The sequence below is a fragment of the Amblyraja radiata genome, chromosome 10, assembly GCF_010909765.2.
Source record: "Amblyraja radiata isolate CabotCenter1 chromosome 10, sAmbRad1.1.pri, whole genome shotgun sequence".
NCBI lineage: Eukaryota > Metazoa > Chordata > Chondrichthyes > Rajiformes > Rajidae > Amblyraja > Amblyraja radiata.
Window position 1 is genome coordinate 47,383,035 of NC_045965.1, and position 19,570 is coordinate 47,402,604.

Below are 19,570 nucleotides of genomic sequence, written 5' to 3' on the forward strand. Positions count from 1 at the left end.
GGTTGATGCTGGCCGCCATTCTTGGTTCCAGCGGTGCTCCAGCCCGTGTGGTTGCTACAAGCGGTCCATCACACCCAACAGCTCTTCATGTTCCTGCACCCCTGGCATACTCCCGAATTCGTCCGCCTGCCCCTGTTCCAGACCAGCCCAGCCCTGGTCACCAATGCTAGCCTCCAGTAATGAGGGAGCAAAGGGCAGTGCATGAGGCACTGTGGAGGGGGTGCCTGACCTCCCTCCGCGATGAGCGCTCTTTCTGCGCATCTCGCTGGAGCTGCTCCAATTGCTGTTGGATGCAGCTCAGGCGGCTGTCTCTCCTCCATTTAGGTTGAGACATGTCCCCGTCCGACGAATCGGACGCCACCGGCCGGATGCCTGTTCGGATGGCTAGACATCCAGCCCACAGTTCAGGCACTAGCGGGACTGGGCTCGGCGCGGTGATGGGGATAGCGGGGCGACCGGTATTTGTTCCTACCGCCTGTTGCTGCCCCCCTTGCAATGGAACGCTCCTCCGCTGGAGTCGAGCGGGGGACAGGTTCTTCTGGAGCTTTTGTGCCTTGTAGTAGCGAGAGCGCCCCTCAAGCAGCGCGTCTCACAGGCACTTGCTCCGTGAGCCGCTCCAGCGGCTCAGGCGGCTCTCTCTCCCCCCGTGCGGGTGGAGAGACGTCCCGTCCGACATCGGGAAACACCTGCCGGATGCCTCTCGAGTGGCTATGCATCCAGCCCGCTGCTTCAGGTACTAGCGGGCTGGCCTCGGCACGGTGTCGGGGAATTACGGAACACCGGGTCGCTCCTACCGCCGTTGCTGCCCCCCTCCCCAACGGGAAAACGGGGGACAGTTTTATCCAGAGCCTTTTTCTCTGCCTGTAAAACACAAGCAGAAAAAGGCTCACCTGTAAAGAAAACCCGACCTCAGGATACTCACCTGACGGTCCGGTTCATCCTGTAACGAGAGTGCCTAACTCACGTGACTCCGAAGTAAAATCATGTCACGGTTCTATCACACATTATGCCAATGGGTCTCAGTTATAAATAACAGAGCAATATTACAAATATGTGAAGCTTTGTGAAACAAGCTGGTAAATCCACTGTAATTTTCAAATAACTTGAAAGATGTCACATATAGTATTATTGAGAGCTTAGAAATGGGATATTGGTCAAATGCGGTCAGGTAGGACTAGTGTAGATGGGGCACCTTGGTCAGCATGGGCTAGTTGGGCCGTAAGGCCTATTTCTGTGCTGTATGACTATGAGAGTGAAAGATAATTACTACTCTTGTATGGTCCAGCAAGATTAGAATGTGCAAGCTCAGCTGTAATTGTCTGTAATGGATCTGAGAGACATTGAGACTATAACAATGCACCTTCTTTCTAAAGTTTAAAAAAATTCTGACTTAAACACAAATCATTTTATTGCTATGCATGTCGTCCATCTGAAGTATTCCATTTTACACAATGCTCCACATATTAAATAAGAAGTGGATTAATTTAGAACTAGAAACGTGTTAGCTGTTACAATTTGAAATGTTTCATTTTAGTCCGTAAAGCCAATTTGGCTTAGCGTAGAATAGACAGATAGTCACATTGGCACAACAACAACATTTAAAAGACATTTGGACAGTTACATGGATAGGAAACATTTAGAGGGATATGAGCAGAATGTGGGCAAATGGGACTAGCTTTGATGGGGCATCTGGGTCAGCATGGACTAGATGGGCTGATGGGCATGTTTCCGTGCTGTATGGCTATGGTTATGAATGTTGATGGCTAGATTTAAGCAGATCAGCTTCTCCTTCCTGTTTTCTCCTTTCATACCTTTTCCACCTTTGCCACCTTTATTCTACGTTTGGCAATCATCGACTGCCTTCCGGGCTTCTTTTGAACCTGGAGTTTAACAAGTGCTTCTTCTATACCTGAAAAGTAAACATACAAAAATAGATTTGTGTCATTCAGCATGTAGCAAACATGAGTATGTAGCAAAATATCTACTAACCGTTGAGCCTAGTGCATGGGTGAGTGATAGAATCTGGGCAGTTAATGGAATATAGAGAATGGGAATGATGTAGGATTACTGTAAAGAGGTGGTTGATGGTGTGAAGAAGGGTCTCGACCCAAAACGTCACCCATTCCTTCTCTCCAGAGATGCTGCCTGTCCTGCTGAGTAACTCCAGTTTTTTGTGTCTATCTTTGGTTGCTGGTCAAGCTAGATGTGTTGGGCTGAAGGGCCTCTTTCTGTGCTCTGATTGCAGCCTTTGGGTACCATGGTGGTACAGCAGTAGTGTTGCTGCCTTAAAGCACAAGAGACCCAGGTTCAATCCTCACTATGGGTGCCGTCTGTATGGAATTTGTACGTTCTCCCTGTGACTGCGTGGGTTTTCTCCGGGTGGTCCGGTTTCCTCCCACATTCAAAAGGCAGGTTTGTAGGTTAATTGGCTTCAGTCAAATTGTAAATTGCCCCTAGTGTGCAAGATAGCGCTAGTGTATGGAGATCTCTGGTCAGCAAGGGGCCTGTTTCCGTGCTGTATCTTCTATGGGTCTCGACCCAAAACGTCACCCATTCCTTCTCTCCAGAGATGCTGCCTGTCCCGCTGAGTTACTCCAACTTTTCGTGTCTATCTTTGGTTGAGGGTCAAGCCAGATGTGTTGGGCTGAAGGGCCTGTTTCTGTACTCTCTCTTTCCTTGACTCCATGACACATTTGCCCCTGAACAGCAAGTTATTTCATAATCACAATACATCATCTTAGGTCAAACACATATTTCATCACAGACTCCCTTCATATTTTGACAAACAGAAAATAAATACTTATATTAATATCTCGCAAATCAAATGACAAAATTGTTAGTAAATGGCAACATTTGGAAATAATTTGTTTTTATATTTTTCTCTTGATGCTGTGGATTATGTTGTTGCTAGGATTTGACAATAGACAATAGACAATAGGTGTAGGAGTAGGCCATTCAGCCCATCGAGCCAGCACCGCCAGTCAATGTGATCATGGCTGATCATCCCAATCAGTACCCCGTTCCTGCCTTCTCCCCATATCCCCTAACTCCGCTATTTTTAAGAGCCCTATCTAGCTCTATCTTGAAAGCATCCAGAGAACCCGCCTCTACTGCCCTCTGAGGCAGAGAATTCCACAGACTCACCACTCCCTGTGAGAAAAAGTGTTTCCTCGTCTCCGTTCTAAATTGCTTACTCCTTATTCTTAAACTGTGGCCCCTGGTTCTGGACTCTCCCAACATCGGGAACATGTTTCCTGCATCTAGCGTGTCCAAATCCTTAACAATCTTATATGTTTCAATAAGATAACCTCTCATCCTTCTAAACTCCAGAGTGTACAAGCCCAGCTGCTCCATTCTCTCAGCATATGACAGTCCCGCCATCTCAGGAATTAACCTTGTAAACCTACGCTGCACTCCCTCATTAGCAAGAATGTCCTTCCTCAAATTAGGGGACCAAAACTGTACACAATACTCCAGGTGTGGTCTCATTAGGGCTCTGTACAACTGCAGAAGGGCCTCTTTGTTCCTATATTCGATTCCTCTTGTTATAAAGGCCAACATGCCATTTGCTGCCTGCTGTACCTGCATGCTTACTTTCATAGACTGATGTACAAGAACCCCCCAGATCCCATTGTACTTCCCCTTTTCCCAACTTGATGCCATTTAGATTTGGTGCTGTGTTTTTGATGAAGCAGTGCTCTCGATGTTGTATTCTCTGCAATTCTGGCACAGATGTAAAAATAATAAACTCAGGAAATAAACAACATGTCAGAAAAATATAAACTTATTCCACATAATGACTAAAGTTATTTTTCAGCTCTTTAGAATTCCATTGCTTTGACATTCTGTTGATGACAGCTGGCAAGAACAATTTTTTTTTGCTGGGCACATTGGAAAAGGAATGATTCAGAACATTTTAATAAAATATCTTTTTGTGTTCATGGTAAAATGTCGGCTTTCAGAAGCGGACTAAATCGAAACCTGCACAGTTTTGTGCGTAAAATTATATTCTAGTCATACTGAATATATAAGATGCCAAATAGTTTTCCTGATTTCTTGCTCATAGATGGAAATTAAAATAAATGTCAAACAAGCTAACATATGTAACGTTTCTAACATAAGAGTAACTCAGCGGGTCAGATAGCATCAATGAGACAATAGATAGGCGACAATTTGGTTTGGGACCCTTCTTCAGATTGATGAAGCAGCTTTGTTTAGTTTCGCTTATTATTGTAACGTGTACCAAGGAACAGTGAAAAGCTTTTTGTTGCGTGCTATCCAGTCAAAGCAAAGACTATACATGATTACAATCAAGCCGGCCACAGTGTACGGATGCAGGATAAAGGGAATAACATTTAGTGCAAGATAAAGTCAAATAAACTCAGATTAAAGATAGTTCAAAGGTCTTCACTGTGGTAAATGGGAGGTCAGTACTGCACTTTAGGACAGTTCAGTTGCCTGATAACAGCTGGGAAGAAACTGTCGTTGAATCTGAAGGTATGCAGTTTCAAACCTCTGTACCTTTTCCCTAATGGGAGCGGTGAAAACAGGAAGAGGTGGGGGTGAAGGTACACAAAATTGCTGGGGAAACTCAGCGGGTGCAGCAGCATCTATGGAGCGAAGGAAATAGGCGACGTTTCGGGCCGAAACCCTTCTTCAGACGGTGGGGGTGAGACTGGTCCTTGCCGAGGCAGCGAGAAATGTAGAGGGGAGAAACCTGGAAAAGAGAGTTCGGATGGGGGGGGGAAAAGTTTATCCAGCTTTCTCCATTCTACTGCAATCAGTCTGAAGAAGAGACCTAAACCAAAACATTGCCTATCCATTCCCTCCACAGATGCTGCCCGATCCACTGAGTTACTCCAGCACTTCGTGTTGTGCTCAATATTCAAGCAGCCTTCGTTCCTTGTATCTCTAACATATGCAGAAGTCAGTTTAAGTAAGTAAGTATATTGGCCAAGTATTCACATACAAGGAATTTGCCTTGGTGCTCCGCCCACAAGTAACAACATGACATAGTGACAGTTACGAATGACTCAGAAAACACTAAACATTACTAATAATAAAACATGAATGATAAAACACCATTGATCAAGCATGTGAACCAACAAAATACCAGATCAAAGGGAGGCTACCAATTTTTGGCTGTTGAGTAGAGCAACTACTCGTGGAAAAAAACTGGTTTTATGTCTGGCTGTGGCAGCTTTGACAGTCCGGAGTCGCCTTCCAGAGGGAAGTGATTCAAAGAGTTAGTGGCCAGGGTGAGAGGGGTCAGAGATGATCTTGCCTGCTCACTTCCTGGCCCTTGCAGTGTACAGTTCATCAATTGAGGGAAGATTGCAGCCAATAACCTTCTCTGCTGATCGGACGATTCGCTGCAGCCTCCAGGTGTCGTGCTTGGTGGCTGAGCTAAACCAGACCATGATGGAGAAGGTGAGAACAGATGGCCGTGTAGAATTGGACCATCATTGCCTGTGGCAGATTGTGCTTCCTCAGCTGCCGTAGGAAGTACATACTCTGTTGTGCCTTTTTGACTGTGGAGTCAATGGTAGCCCCCCACTTAAGGCCCTTGGAGATGATGTTTTCCCAGGAACTTAAAAGACTCCACAGATGTGACTGTGGTGTTGTTGATGGTGAGTGGGGTGAGGGGAGGGGGGTCTCTCCTAAAGTCTACAATCAATTAATATACATAATTCCAATATTCCATTTTAACATTATCTGATACTATTATCTGATTCATCAAACTGATCCTTGCATGGGCTATGCAACTTGCTAAAGGAAGAATCGACAAAAATACTGCTTCCAGATTACAGGGTTCAGGACTGCTCTCAGAAATGTTGCGAATCTGTGGAGAGGGAAAATGACCTGCATAAAAATATAAAAACATTAACTCAATGGAAAAAAATAAAAAGAGTCTGAATTTATTCTTATCCTTAAGGATCACATATAAATACAGCATAATCAAGGCCATTTGTGCAGATCCCATTTGAAGCAAATTTCTCACCATATTTGGATACATTTTCTCTCATAAAATGCAAAAGGTAAAAGCTGCAGTATAGATGGAGTTCATTCACCACACAACCCTAAACTGGGTCTAGATCTTTTGTCTAAACTGATTTTCCCATTCATATTCACTGATTAGAATCAATAACAATTTTTAGTGAAGATAGACACAAACTGCTGGAGTAACTCAGCGGGACAGGCAGCATCTCTGGATAGAAGGGATGGGTAATGTTTCAGGTCGAGACCTTTCTTCAGACTGAAGGATTACTCCAGCATTTTGTGTCTATCTTCGGTTTAAACCAGCATCTGCAGTTCCTTCCTCCAACTTAATTTTTAGTTATGAGATTATGGAAGGATGAATCCAACATCAGAGTTCCACTGGCAGCATCAATAAATCAGGCATTTGTGGCAGATTATTGCCTGGCTTTATTTGCAGTATTGATAGCTCTACTACTTGAGTTCTTCGGCTGCAATTAAATTCAATTTGTAACGATGAATATTAGAGAACGAGGCAAGTGCATGGGAGTGTTGACATTGTTTGAATAATAAAGACAAACTAATCATGCTAATATTTTTGAAAAAGTTGCTGATTACAAACGAAAGAATGTGCTTTTATTAACTACCTTCACCCATGGCAATCAAAGTTTTCTCTTCCCCAGTCATCCATGCAGTACATCTGAAATAAAATAAAAGGAACATCATGGGCATTGGAACTTAAACTGCATAAATTAAACGGCATTAATTAAACACATAAAAAGCATAAAGTCTCGCAAATTGGAGAAACAGTACCTCATATTTCGCTTGGGAAGCTTTCAAGCCAGCCGTATGAATATTGATTTGTCGAATTTCAAGTGACCTTTGCATTCCCTCTCTCCACCCCTCCCCAACCCTAGTTGTCCTCTCTGTTCCACTGTTTGTATCCATATATCCCTTCATTATAACCTCTTCCACAGCCAACAATGGACAATTGTGGGCTCCATCTTTCCTTGGTCATCGGTGCCGGCTCTCCCCTGACCTTCAGTCTGAAGAATGGTGTTGATTCGAAACATCACCTATTCCTTTCCTCCAGAGATGCTGCCGGACCCGCTGGGTTATTTCAGCATTTTTTGTCTATCTTCAGCTGAATCGTTGCAGTGCATGAGCGGCATTCAACAAAGTACAACATCGAGGAAATTTAGCAAACCCGAGGTGTATAAAGCTGTGTCCATGGCAGGAACTAAACAGCATCCAAGCTTGAGTTAGCAGGTTACAGGAAATAAAAAAATATCAAACAAGAAAAAATGCAACCATAGTAATTAATTGGTTAATGTCACATCAAAGTTGGCTCCCCAGAAGAGTTGACCAAAAGCTTAACAAAATAATTCATCTTCAAGGACGGCCTTAGAGAAGATGAGGTGAAGGTCTTTGGCCGTAAATTCCACACTCTAATATCTAGACAATGACGGAGGGAAGGGGTCCAGGCATAATTAAGAAACCACACTTCAAAGCCGGAGGTGATTGCAGGAATGAGGAGGGATGTGATAAATCAGGAATTTTGCCACAAAGAATTAAAAATTTAAAGTTATGGCTAATATAGTTATGAGATAAAGCTATGTGGTCTGCAAGGATAAAGTAAAAATAGGATGTTATCAGTCGATGGAGTATCAGATGGGCTGTCAGAAGGATGGAATATAAGATGGAGCAGAATTTTCATCCCAAAACGTCACCTATTCCATATCTCCAGAGATGCTGCCTGACCCGCTGAGTTACTCCAGCATTTTGTGTCTGTCTTTAAAATGATGACAAGCCAGGTTAGTAGCACATCACTAACAAATGGACTGAGATATGTATAGAAACAGACAATTTGGAGATGCAACTCGGCAGTCCTTACGTTAGAACATAGAACAAACAACCAAGTTGATGGTCAAAGATGTTGAGATTTCAACGAGTTCAAGGCAGATGCTAAGGAAAGGAATTAAATTTTAAGCAGGGGTGTGGAAAATGCCAAAGAAAATTATCATCTTGATGATCATCATGAAAATGGTAGTCCACCTTAGATTGGATATCAACCAAGCTCTCTGATCAGATATTTGGAATCAATAAGGATAGTAAGGAAGTTATCTTGGGTATCACGTGTGTTGATGTAGAAACCGAGAGCAGATGAAACTGTCACAGGGAAGTATGCAGGTGAGAAGGAGAAGGGGTTGGAATCCAACATTTTCAACCTCAGTTGCTTTCCAAATTTATTTGAAGTAAAGTTAGTGAATACATTTCCCAATATTCATTCAGACGACTCCAGAGCCGACACATACATCTTAAATCTGTTAATTATCAAAACCCTTCAGTCATAATTTTTTATCTGGCAGAGCTGGAAATCAAAAAGGTTTTTGACACTTTGGCTTTCATCAGTCAGCGTATTGAGTATAGAAGTTGGGAGGTCATGTTGCAGTTGCATACGACGTTGGTGAGACCGCATTTAGAATATTGTCTTCAGTTCCGGGCACCATGTTATAGGAAAGATACTGTCAAGCTTGAAAGGGTTCAGAATAGATTTACGAGGATGTTGCCAGGACTAGGGGGTGTGAGCTATAGGGAGAGGTTTAGGCTGGGTCTCTATTCCATGGAGCGCAGGAGGATGAGCGGTAATCTTATAGAGGTATACAAAATCATGAGAGGAATAGATTGGGTAGACGCACAGTCTCTTCCTCAAAGTAGGGGAATCGAGGACCAGAGGACATAGGTTCAAGGTGAAGGGGAAAAGATTTAATAGGAATCCGAGGGGTAATTTTTTCACACAAGGGGTTTTGGGTGTATGGAACAAGCTGCCAGAGGAGGTAGTTGAGGCTGGGACTATCCCATCATTTAAGAAACAGTTACACAGGTACATGGATAGGAGAGGTTTGGAGGGATATGGACCAAGTTGTGCAACAGTATGAACAACAGAGGAGGATGACTGAACTTTGTTGCATTCCCTCACAGTGGGAAACTTTGATTCTGCTGTGTGGGGATGTTTGTGTTAAAGTCTATCGTGTGTTTTATTCTTTATTATTTGTAAGGCTGTATGGTGACCACAAATTTCACTGTACCAATTGGTGCATGTGACAATAAATGTCTCTTGTCTTGTCTCTCGTCTCTTGTGCAGGCAGTTGGGACTAGTGTAGCTGGGACATTGTTGGGCCGAAGGGCCTGTTTCCACACTGTATCACTCTATCACTCTATGACTCTATGAAAGGATGAGGTAGGAGTAACGACAGCCACAACACGAACACGGCCACAGTGGGATGAAGGGAGCACAATAACACTAAAGGGAAGTGGGAAAGCATGCATGGTAGGGTAAGTGTTTTTTAAAGAAAACTTCTTAACTCTTTTGCACAAACTATCTAATCTGGAAGGAAAGCAAAAGATAGAACAACAGGAAATCCATATGCTCAAGAGGTTAGGCCATATCTGTGAGGTGAGACTAAGTTAATGCTTCAGGTCGATGGCCCTTCAACAGAAAGATGAGAGGGAAAGATTATCTTCCAGGCTTACTGTGTGCTAAATTATACAACTGTGCCTCTTCATGTTTAGTACAGGTGTCAGGGGTTATGGGGAGAAGGCAGGAGAATGGAGTTGGGAAAGATAGATCAGCCATGATTGAATGACATAGTAGACTTGATGGGCCAAATGGCCTAATTCTTTTCCTATAACTTATGAGCCTAACGATGATGCAAATTGAATGCGCCGTTATAGATCATAAACTCTACATCCCTCTGTAACTTGTACACAACAGAGCCTATGCTATTTTTTCATTTTATTGAATGATTATAGAGTGATGGCATCAGCATGCTTCAGTATAATTGAAAAAATCTTCCATTCCTGATGAAACTGCAAATAACAATAAATGTAGTACAGAAATATGATAGCAAAATATCTGAATGCTACTTAGTCTGAGGACTTGATGAGTCTGCACAGCCTCATCATCACTATTCCACAACTGAGGATTGCAGTCAATACATGTTGTGTCGTGGACTTCTGTGTTTGTGCTATTAAAAAAAAATATGTTTTATTTATTTATTAGTTATTTTTATGTTACTTGACTGTAAGGAATATCCATTTTGTTGTCTCTTATGAGATAATGACAATAAATTCAATACAATACATGACATGGAAAGATGGGAGTGGGGTTAAAAGCAAGATGGTCAGGGAAAAATTATCTTGACCACAATGGTTGGTTTAAGTTTAGTATTGTCATGTGTACCGAGGTACAGTGAAAAGCTTTGTTGTCAAGCTATACAATCAAATCAGATAATGCCAGACATAAATACAATCAAGCTGAACTCAAGTTGAAGTGGTAGAGGAAAGAGGAAGATTCAGAGTGACTTTATATACTCGCGTTAATATTCTTTTACTCTGCAAAGCAATTGCAAGCATCTTTGTTTGAATTTACCCTTTTGCCAGGGATGTGGGTAGTTTCCAGTAACCAAGGACTTCATCCCATTCCAGCTGATGTAGGTCCACGTAAGCGTAATATCTGCACGTGTTCAATTCTCCGTCCGTTAAAAAAGAATTATTGTCAGCTGTTTTAATAAAATGGATGACAATTTTTTTTAATCAGAACGAATTTACACATTGCATCATATTTCATACCCTCTGTAAAATATAGTGACCCTTATTTTTTGGGGGCAAACAGATCAGCAATTTTCACTCTTAAAGTTTGTGAACAACAAAACAGAAAACGGTACCCACTAAAGCTGGAGTAACTCAGCGGGAACTCAGGCAGCATCTCTGGAGACAAGGAGTAGGTGATGTTTCGGGCCGAGACCCTTCTTCAGACTGAGATATGGCCCTGTCCCACTTAGGAAACCTGAATGGACACCACTGGAGACTTTGCGCCCCACCCAAGGTTTTCGTGCAGTTCCCGGAGGTTTTTGTCAGTCTCCCTACCTGCTTCCACTACCTGCAACCTCCGGCAACCACCTGCAACCTCCGGGAACCGCACGGAAACCTTGGGTGGGGCGCAAAGTCTCCAGAGGTTTCCTTTCAGGTTTCCTAAGTGGGGCAGGGGCATTAGGGAGGAACTGCAGGTGCTGGTTTACAAACCAGCATCTGCAGTTCCTCCCTACATAAAAGTTACCCACTTTCAGAAACACATTTAAATATATAGACCAAATTATATAATAAGTAGGTGAGTTTATCAGATAGAAAGATCTAGGTAATCTGCCTTTCAAACTACAGCAAGTCCTCAATTATTGATGGAACATGCAAGAACTATGTGCGAGCCATGGTCAGGGAGCATTAAAACATGATGCATCAATTAAACAAGGTCGCTCTGCACTTCCTGCCCGCACGTGACTAGCACTTATGTTCCCACAGGTGTCAGAGTGTACTTGCAGGCCTTTACGGGAGGTGAGTGCCACTTCTCCAAGATAAAATTCCACACAGTCCCTCATCTTTCTCGCCTCTCTTTACTATTTATCAGTAATACCATAAGCATGAAGCTAGATCAATCTACCATGAATTTCACAGAGAAAAACCTCACTCATATATTTTCACATTATATTTTCTAAACCAGCTTACATTCCAACGAGTTAAAATACCAGTCAGTGTGAACTCCTGTAAATCTGGCAAACTGGCTTTTTACTCATCTTCGTGCTCATCTAGAAAACTAGCTTTTCACCGATCATGCTAACTTCTTTGTTTTCAGCACATTTACTCCCACGATCTCTCCTGGGTCTCCAATATATCCTCCTTCCTGCTATATGGTTTCCCTTTCACCAGAGTGAATGGACTCTCAACCACATTTCCTCCATTTTCCATCTAGTCTCATTCCCTCTCCCCAGGGCAGCAGTGAGCAATCCCCTAGTGCTCACCTTATTCCCACTAGTGCTCGCTTTCAAAGTATTATCCTTCTTAGTTTCCACCAGCTCCTACATCATCATATCATAAGGAGTAGAATTAGGCCATTCAGCCCATCAAGTCTACTCTGCCATTCAATCATAGCTGATCTATCTCTCCCTCCTAACCCCATTCTCCTGCCTTCTCTCCATAACCTCTGACACCCGTACTAATCAAGAATCTATCTATCACTGCCTTAAATATGCACTGACTCGGCCTCCACAGCCTTCTGTGGCAAAGAATTCCATAGATTCACCGCCCTCTGACTAAAGAAATTCCTCCTCATCGTGTTCCTAAATGAATGCCCTTTAATTCTGAGGCTATGACCTCTCCATTCTATCCAAGCCTTTCACTATTCTGTACGTTTCAATGAGGTCCACCCCTCATTCTTCTAAACTCCAGCAAATATAGGCCCAGTGCTGTCAAATGCTCATCATATGTTAACCTATTCATTCCTGGGATAATTCTTGTAAACCTCCTCTGGACCCTCTCCAGAGCCAGCTCATCCTTCCTCAGAAATTGTGCCCAGAATTGCTCACAATATTCCAAATGCGGCCTGACCAGCACCTAATAGAGCCTCAGCGTCACATCCCTGTTTTTGTATACAAGCCCTCTTGAAATAAATGCTAATATCGTGTTTGCTTTCTTTCCTACTCATTCGACTTGCAGATTAACTCTTTGGGAATCCTGCAGCATCATTCCCAATTCCCTTTACACCTCCGATTTCTGGATTCTCTCCCCATTTAGAAAATAATCTTAATTATAATTTAGAAGATAATAATAAATTATCACCCCCACCAAGTGCACTACTGCACAAGGCTCTGGTAATACCATACTTTTAGTTTCCTTGTCCAAGGAAGGATATATTGTCTGTGGAAGTGGGGCAGCAAAGATTTGCTGGGATTTCTGCGATAGTCTCCAGGAGAGATCAGGTTCGATGGGGCTACATCTTCCAGGAATATAGAAAAGAAAACAATGATTTTGCTAAAACATTTAGCCCTCCGAACAGAAACTCTATCCTCTATCTACGTACATAGAGTTGAACTATTTCTTGCTGCAGGCAGCAACATTCAAGACCTTTCTTCGGACACCAGAGGTAATGTTGCATTTGATGCAGTTGTGGGTGGGCCCCCTTTGTCTCCTGGCAACCAATATTTTTAGACCCAGTCTGCCACTGGTTAGCACCATGTAATTCTCAGAGCGGGCTGTATTCTACCCGAAGAAGGGTCTTGGCTCAAACTGTCACCTATCCATGTGTTCCAGGGATGCTGCCTGACCCACTGAGTCACTCCAGCATTTGTGTCTTTTTCCGTATTCCACCTTTATCTGTGAGCAACGTCCTTGGCAATTGTTACATCAAGTTGGGTTGGAGTGCCATCTGCTTTGACTTTTCACTTGCTTCCACATAGTTTCTTTACTGTGAGCTGGTTTATCTTCTGCCAAGCCTTCCACTATGTTAATTGACTCCAATGAGTGTTCCCATCAGACTTTTCTGGCTCTGCCTTGATACTCGATGAACTCTCCAGCAATGTCGAAGGCTGACTATTATACAGCTGTTGCCATTCATTGTCCCAGCCAGAGAAATAACTTTTCTCTGTTGTTGAGTATATTCAAGGCTGACATCAATAGGTTTTTGAACTCTGAAAGGAATCAAGGGATTTGGGGATTGAACAGGAAAGCAGATTTGTGGTAGTGGATCAGCCATGATCTCATTCAATGAAGCAGCGGGCTTAAGGAGGCCAGAGACTTGCTCCAGATTCACTATATTGTGTGCTCGTGTTCTCCGCATTGTCATGCAAACTTTTGTTTATTGTGTACACATTCAAATTTCCTTTGAAAGTTAGTTCTGAAGTCACTTCAGGATTTGTGTTGCAGATCATAACAATATGTAAAACTTCTCAACTCCCCTCTGGGTAGTTTTGTTAATTATCTTCAACTAGATTATCTTAAATCATGAGAACACAAATGATTTGTTTCATCTATGATGATAATTTAAAGTTTCCTGGCATGGATTTAAACAAAACAGTTTCGTGCTGTGAATAGCGCTCCATGGATCATGCTGCACCAAGTCTTAGAGAGAAAAACCTTTATCCCATCAACTTGAATGGATATAGCTTTAAGGGTGGAAATTTACAATAGGTGAAGTACACATTTTCTGGTCCACTGTCATGTTAATGCCGATTCTTGTCTGCAGAATTCCCAGTTACCTGCACAAGCATTAGCCCAAGCGAATAGTGATATCTTCGATCTTGTAGCAAAATAACAAACTGCACAAAAACACAGTGGATCAAGCAGCAACTGTGGCAGCAAAGGGATGGGCAATGCTTTGGCTCCATCAGTTAGCTTTCCTCCATCTGGCTCCATCTGCCCAAAACTTCCCCCCAACCCCATCCCCAATTGGTTCCACCCATCACCCGCTAGCCTATCTCTCAAGCATAAGGTCATAAGTAATAGGAGCAAAAATTAGGTCTTTCGGCCCATCAAATCTACTCCGCCATTCAATCATGGCTGATCTATAACTCCTTCCTACCCCCATTCTCGCGCCTTCTTCCTATAACCCCTGACACCAATACTAATCAAGCCTCCCTTTCTCTTCTCTATACTGACCATCTTTGCTCTACACGCTCAATGCTGATGCAGGATCTCAACCCGAAACATCCACCATCCCTTTGCCTTCCACAGATGCTGATCAACCCACCGAGTTCTTCCATCATTTTCTTTTATACTCCAGGTACCAACATCTGCAGCTGCATGTGGCTTCCCTCTATGCCGCTGTTGTCGTTACGCTGTTCTGGTGGATTTGTTACGCTGATCTGGTGTAGTCCAACAGGACAACACCATCTCCCACAGGCTGTGAAATCTGCTGCCTGAGGCTGGGCCCGGTTAAAGCGCATGTGTGGCAATCCTCATTCCAAGGAAAGGAAGCAGTTACATTTTTATTATCTATTTATGATCCATGAATTTCAAAGACTCAGTTGCTTTCATACACGGTGAACTTGTGAACATCACCAGCTGACAAAATACTTCTGTGAGTTCAGCCAACCACCTGTGCTGAAACACCCCATGCTGTACTGGACCAAATCAAAGTAGTGGGATCTAGACCAGTGGGAGCTGGGATGAGACAAACAGAATCATCCAAACTGAAGTAGCCAGTGATTTTGGGGCAACAGATGATCTTAAAGGGCCTGAGCTACAGGGAGAGGTTGAGCAGGCTAGAAATCCAGAGGCCATCTTATAGAAGTGTTACAAAATCACGAGAGGAATAGATCGGGTAAACACGCAGAGTCTCTTGCCCAGAGTACGGCAACGGAGAACCAGAGGACATAGGTTTAAGGGGAGGATGGAAAGATTTAATAGGATAACCTCAGGGTTTTCCTATTAAATCGTGGGTATATGGTGCTGGAGGAGATTGTTGAGGCAGGTACTACCACAACATCTAAGGTACATGGATTGGAATGGTTTAGAGGGATATGGGCTAAATGCAGGCAGGTGGGACTAGTGTAGATGGGACATGTTGGTCGGTGTGTGCAAGTTGGGCTGATGGCCTGTTTCCACGCTGTAAGACTCTATGATGCTATGACTATGTCAGAGCGCTCAGCTTGGATACGAGGACCATTTGCAATCCAATTTTAGCTTTGTGCTGATCTTAGTAATGATTTCATTCATTACTTACCTAAAAAAACATCTGCTTGGATCTCTGCAACCAGGGGATTTGGAAGTCGAACAATTTGTCCCATAATCTGTGACGCAGTAAGAAGATAATCTCCTAGAGCTTTGAAATTGATAAAAAGAAAACACATAAATGCCATTTAGCACGAATACATTTCAAACGCAAATTGCAAAATGCAAGGTCAACTTTGATTTAAATTAATGACAAATTAGATATTTCTCCTCTCTTCTACTTAATTACTTTTCAAAATTTCAGATATTTATTAGTTATTTTAAAATCTTCCATGTAGAGAATAATAGTTGCATCAGCAGTATATCCAGGATAGGTGTAATTTGAGTCCTAGGAGGCTCTGGCAGAATTATTCTAACTGACAGTAAAAAAGCAACATGTACAATTAAATGTTTAGGAGTAGTTATTAGTGCAGAAGAATGGTACGAAAGAAAAAAGGTGGTTATACAGTATGTAACTTAATTGTAGTAAATGAACCCACAAAATGCACAAAAGTGCAGAAAGTGTATACGGCTAACAATGCACGCAATTCATCTAGGACCAAAGATTTATTGCAAGGCAACCCCCTTGACATAAAATGGGACAGAATGAAAGCCATGACTGTTCTTTGCTCAGAAACACAATGGATTATTTCCGGTCGTTTATCTGAAACCAACATCTTTACCTAGGAAATGAGAGACTCTGGAGCTTGCTATGGTCCAGAGGAGGTTTACCAGAATGATCCTAGGAATGATTGGGTTAACATTCTTGTTGTATGGCGGCAGAAACCAAAGTTCCTAACGGATAAATAAAGTTCATTGAATTGAATTGAAGAGCGCTTGGGCCTGTACTCGCTGGAGTTTAGAAGGATGAGGGAAGACCTCGTTGAAACTTTCCGAATAGTGAAAGGCCTGGGTAGTGTGGATGTGGAGATGATGTTTCCACTAGTGGGAGACTCTGGGACCAGAGATCATGGCCGCAGAATAAGAGGACTACCTTTAGAAAGGAGATGAGGAGGAATTTATTCAGTGAATCTGTGGAATTCATTGCCACAGAAGGTTGTGGAGGCCAAATCAATGGATGTTTTTAAGGCGGAGATTGATAGATTCTTGATTAGTATGGGTGCCAGGCGTTCTGGGGAAAAGGCAGGAGAATGGAGTTGGGATGGAAAGATAGATCAGCCATGATCATAGAATGGTAGGCCAAATGGCCTAATTCTGCTCCTACAAGTTATGAACTTATGAACTATGAGAGGGAAAGGTTGCTGTGCATGGTATTTAAAGGGGACAATGGACAAGCACAAGGGAACAGAAGGTGAGCTGTTACACATAAGCTGCTAGAGGGGCTCAGTGGGTTGCACCTCATCTGCTGACTTCCTCCAGCAGCTTCATTCCCGCAAGCATAGACTGGCAAGGCTGAATGGACACTTTCTGCATTGGACATTTTACCGGAGACTATGTGTGCAGATGACAATTAATTTCTCTGAATCTCATACTAATTTTCCTGACCAACCTCTGCATGATCCAGCAGGAATGTCTCCTCCTTCACTTACTTCCATGTTGACCTACCTGTCATCAAATCAAAGTCAGATTGTTCTGAATGAGTTGGATGATCAGCCATGATCATATTGAATGGCGGTACAGTCTCGAAGGGCCGAATGGCCTACTCCTGCACCTATTTTCTATGTTTCTATGTTTCAATGAATGCCACATGCCATAGATAATCAATATTGCTGAAACATTTTCCACCCTCACCTTTCTCCCACTAGATGCCACCCTGCTCCTTTTCCACCTCTTCACCCTTCCTACTCAAGTCCAGTCCCCCATTTCCTTCTTATTCCACTTCTTTCCCTCCCCCCCTTCATCACATCCCACCCATCGGCTTAACATTACATTCCTCCCTCCCTTATCTAACGCCATTTTGTCTCCATTTCAACTAGCATTTGTTAATATCTCCACCCATCTGCCAACCACCCCTCTTCACCTCTATCCACTGATTACTTGCAGGCTTTGCCCTTCCCCAACTATCTTAATCAGCTTTCTCCGCTCCGCGCTATTAGTTTGAAGAAAGGCCCCGATCTGAAACAGCGTCTCTCCATGTTCTTCCTCAAATGCTGCCTGCCCCACTGAGTTCTTCCAGCACTTTGCTTTTTCCTGAGACCCCCGGTGCTTAACTGTACTACAAGGATTGTCCTGCCCTAACAAGGCACCTACAATGGGTTTCAAGTGGAATTTTATTTTCCTTTGTTTTTTAAAAAAAAGCCGATTCCACTGTGTTCCAGGACTTCCTTATACTTATGTTGTCACACATGTGACATCTGGCAGGGTTCCACTGGTAAGCTGTACTATTCAATCATCCCATTGAAAACTGCTTTAGTTCATCGAGGCAGGCAAATTATAGTGCATCATGCTTCCAGTATTCACATGTAAGAAGTGGATGGTATAACTCACCAGCTACACATTAATACAATGATCTTGCTTTCCCTTGATAAGATTTGATAGGTTTTCAGTCAGGCATTCAATGCAACATAAGGTCCAGTACTTGCATCCTGTCTCTGGGGGGGACTCTGCTACTTGAGGATAGCTTGCTTTTTGTCTGCCAGGGTCCATAGAGAAGGACATAGTGTGAGGCCCACCTGAATAGACCATCCATCACCCTGATTTGGTGGTGCACTGCTGATTGATTTATGTGACTGCGGTTACCACAAGGCTGACTGGAATTACCCAGTGGTATAAAGTTTCAGTGCTGTAATCACTTTAACAGCTATCAACAAGGCTGTGTTCCTGGCTGGGGTGGGCTGCAAGGCTGTAGCCACAGGAAGGCATAACTCTTCAGTGGTTTATGTGGAAGGGGAAGCACAGCATCTAATACAATGCCTCATGGAAATACATGGATAGGATCTCTGGCCTCTGTGAAGCTCGAGCGATATCAGTGCAGTTGTAGCAAGTGTGTGATGTGGCCCGACATTCCCTGGATCAAGTCTTTTTTTTAAACTTACTTGTCCTTTCATAAAAAGGAAGATAAGAATCGCAACAAGAAAGTTATCTGTCCAATCCAGATTTAAAATTTCAGAAGAGCACGTGCGAGGAGATTCATCCCTTCAGTAAGAAGCAGTTGGGTCAACACAACAAATAAAAGGCCAGTATCGGGGAAAATCTCCAGAAACATGCAATAACGTTCTCCAACAAAGGCCTCCTTTATCCAGTATCCCCACCAGTGAGACCACTGTGCTGCTCCTTACTGGACATTATCCAATGTCCAGTGAATTGTGAATAATGCAACAACAAACTGACTGTTCCTATTTATCCCTGTTTACATGCAGTAGGTTCGATCCAGACACAAAAGATGCACGGTGATCCATTGCGCTTGGACTTCTCGTGGCTATTTCCTGAAGTGGAATGAAGCAATTTTGGGGATGTCACATTGATATATTTTTAATGGCATGCATCTAAAAATGGATTTCCCCACCTCCACAAGCCCCAATCCTTAACTCTGTTCAGCATTGGGCCCTGTACCCATGACACAGTGGTTCAACTTCACAATCCCTAAATCATCACAGGTCTGCCACCCCATTGAGGAATGTCCCCAATGGGGTGGCTGACTGGGGACATCCTCACTCCTCGATGTCAGCCACCCATATCTTACATTTACCCTTATTATTCCAGTATCAAACATTGATCACCAATTTAATTAAATTACAAAAGAAACTGTGTCATAAGTGTGAGGTGTTGCATGTTGGGTGTCAACCAGGGAAGATCTTCACGGTGAACGGAAGGCTCTGGGGAATGTTATAGAGCAGAAGGATCCAGGAGTATTCAGGGGCAGCATGGTGGCACAGCAGCAGAGTTGCTGCCTTACAGTGCCAGAGACACGGGTTTGATACTGACCATGGGTGTGGTCCATACAGAGTTTATACGTTCTCCCTGTGACCGTGTGGGATTTCCCCGGGTGCTCTGGTTTCCTACCACACTCCAAAGACATACATGCTTGTAGGATAATTGGTTTTGATCAAATTGTAAATTGTCCCCAGTGTGTAAGATAGTGCTAGTGTGCGGA

The 19,570-nt window shown here is 43.2% G+C and overlaps 1 protein-coding gene across 1 annotated transcript in view; it reads right to left on the minus strand.

Moving 5' to 3' along the window:
* LOC116977390 overlaps window positions 1–19,570 on the minus strand; it is a 69,194-nt gene that overhangs the window by 35,870 nt on the left and 13,754 nt on the right. Inside the window, exons 4-7 of the mRNA XM_033027820.1 lie at window positions 15,530–15,628; window positions 10,409–10,538; window positions 6,624–6,676; window positions 1,812–1,909 (exon numbers count right to left, since the gene is read on the minus strand). Coding sequence (XP_032883711.1) covers window positions 1,812–1,909; window positions 6,624–6,676; window positions 10,409–10,538; window positions 15,530–15,628 — 380 coding nt within the window. The remainder of the gene's footprint in view (window positions 1–1,811; window positions 1,910–6,623; window positions 6,677–10,408; window positions 10,539–15,529; window positions 15,629–19,570) is intronic.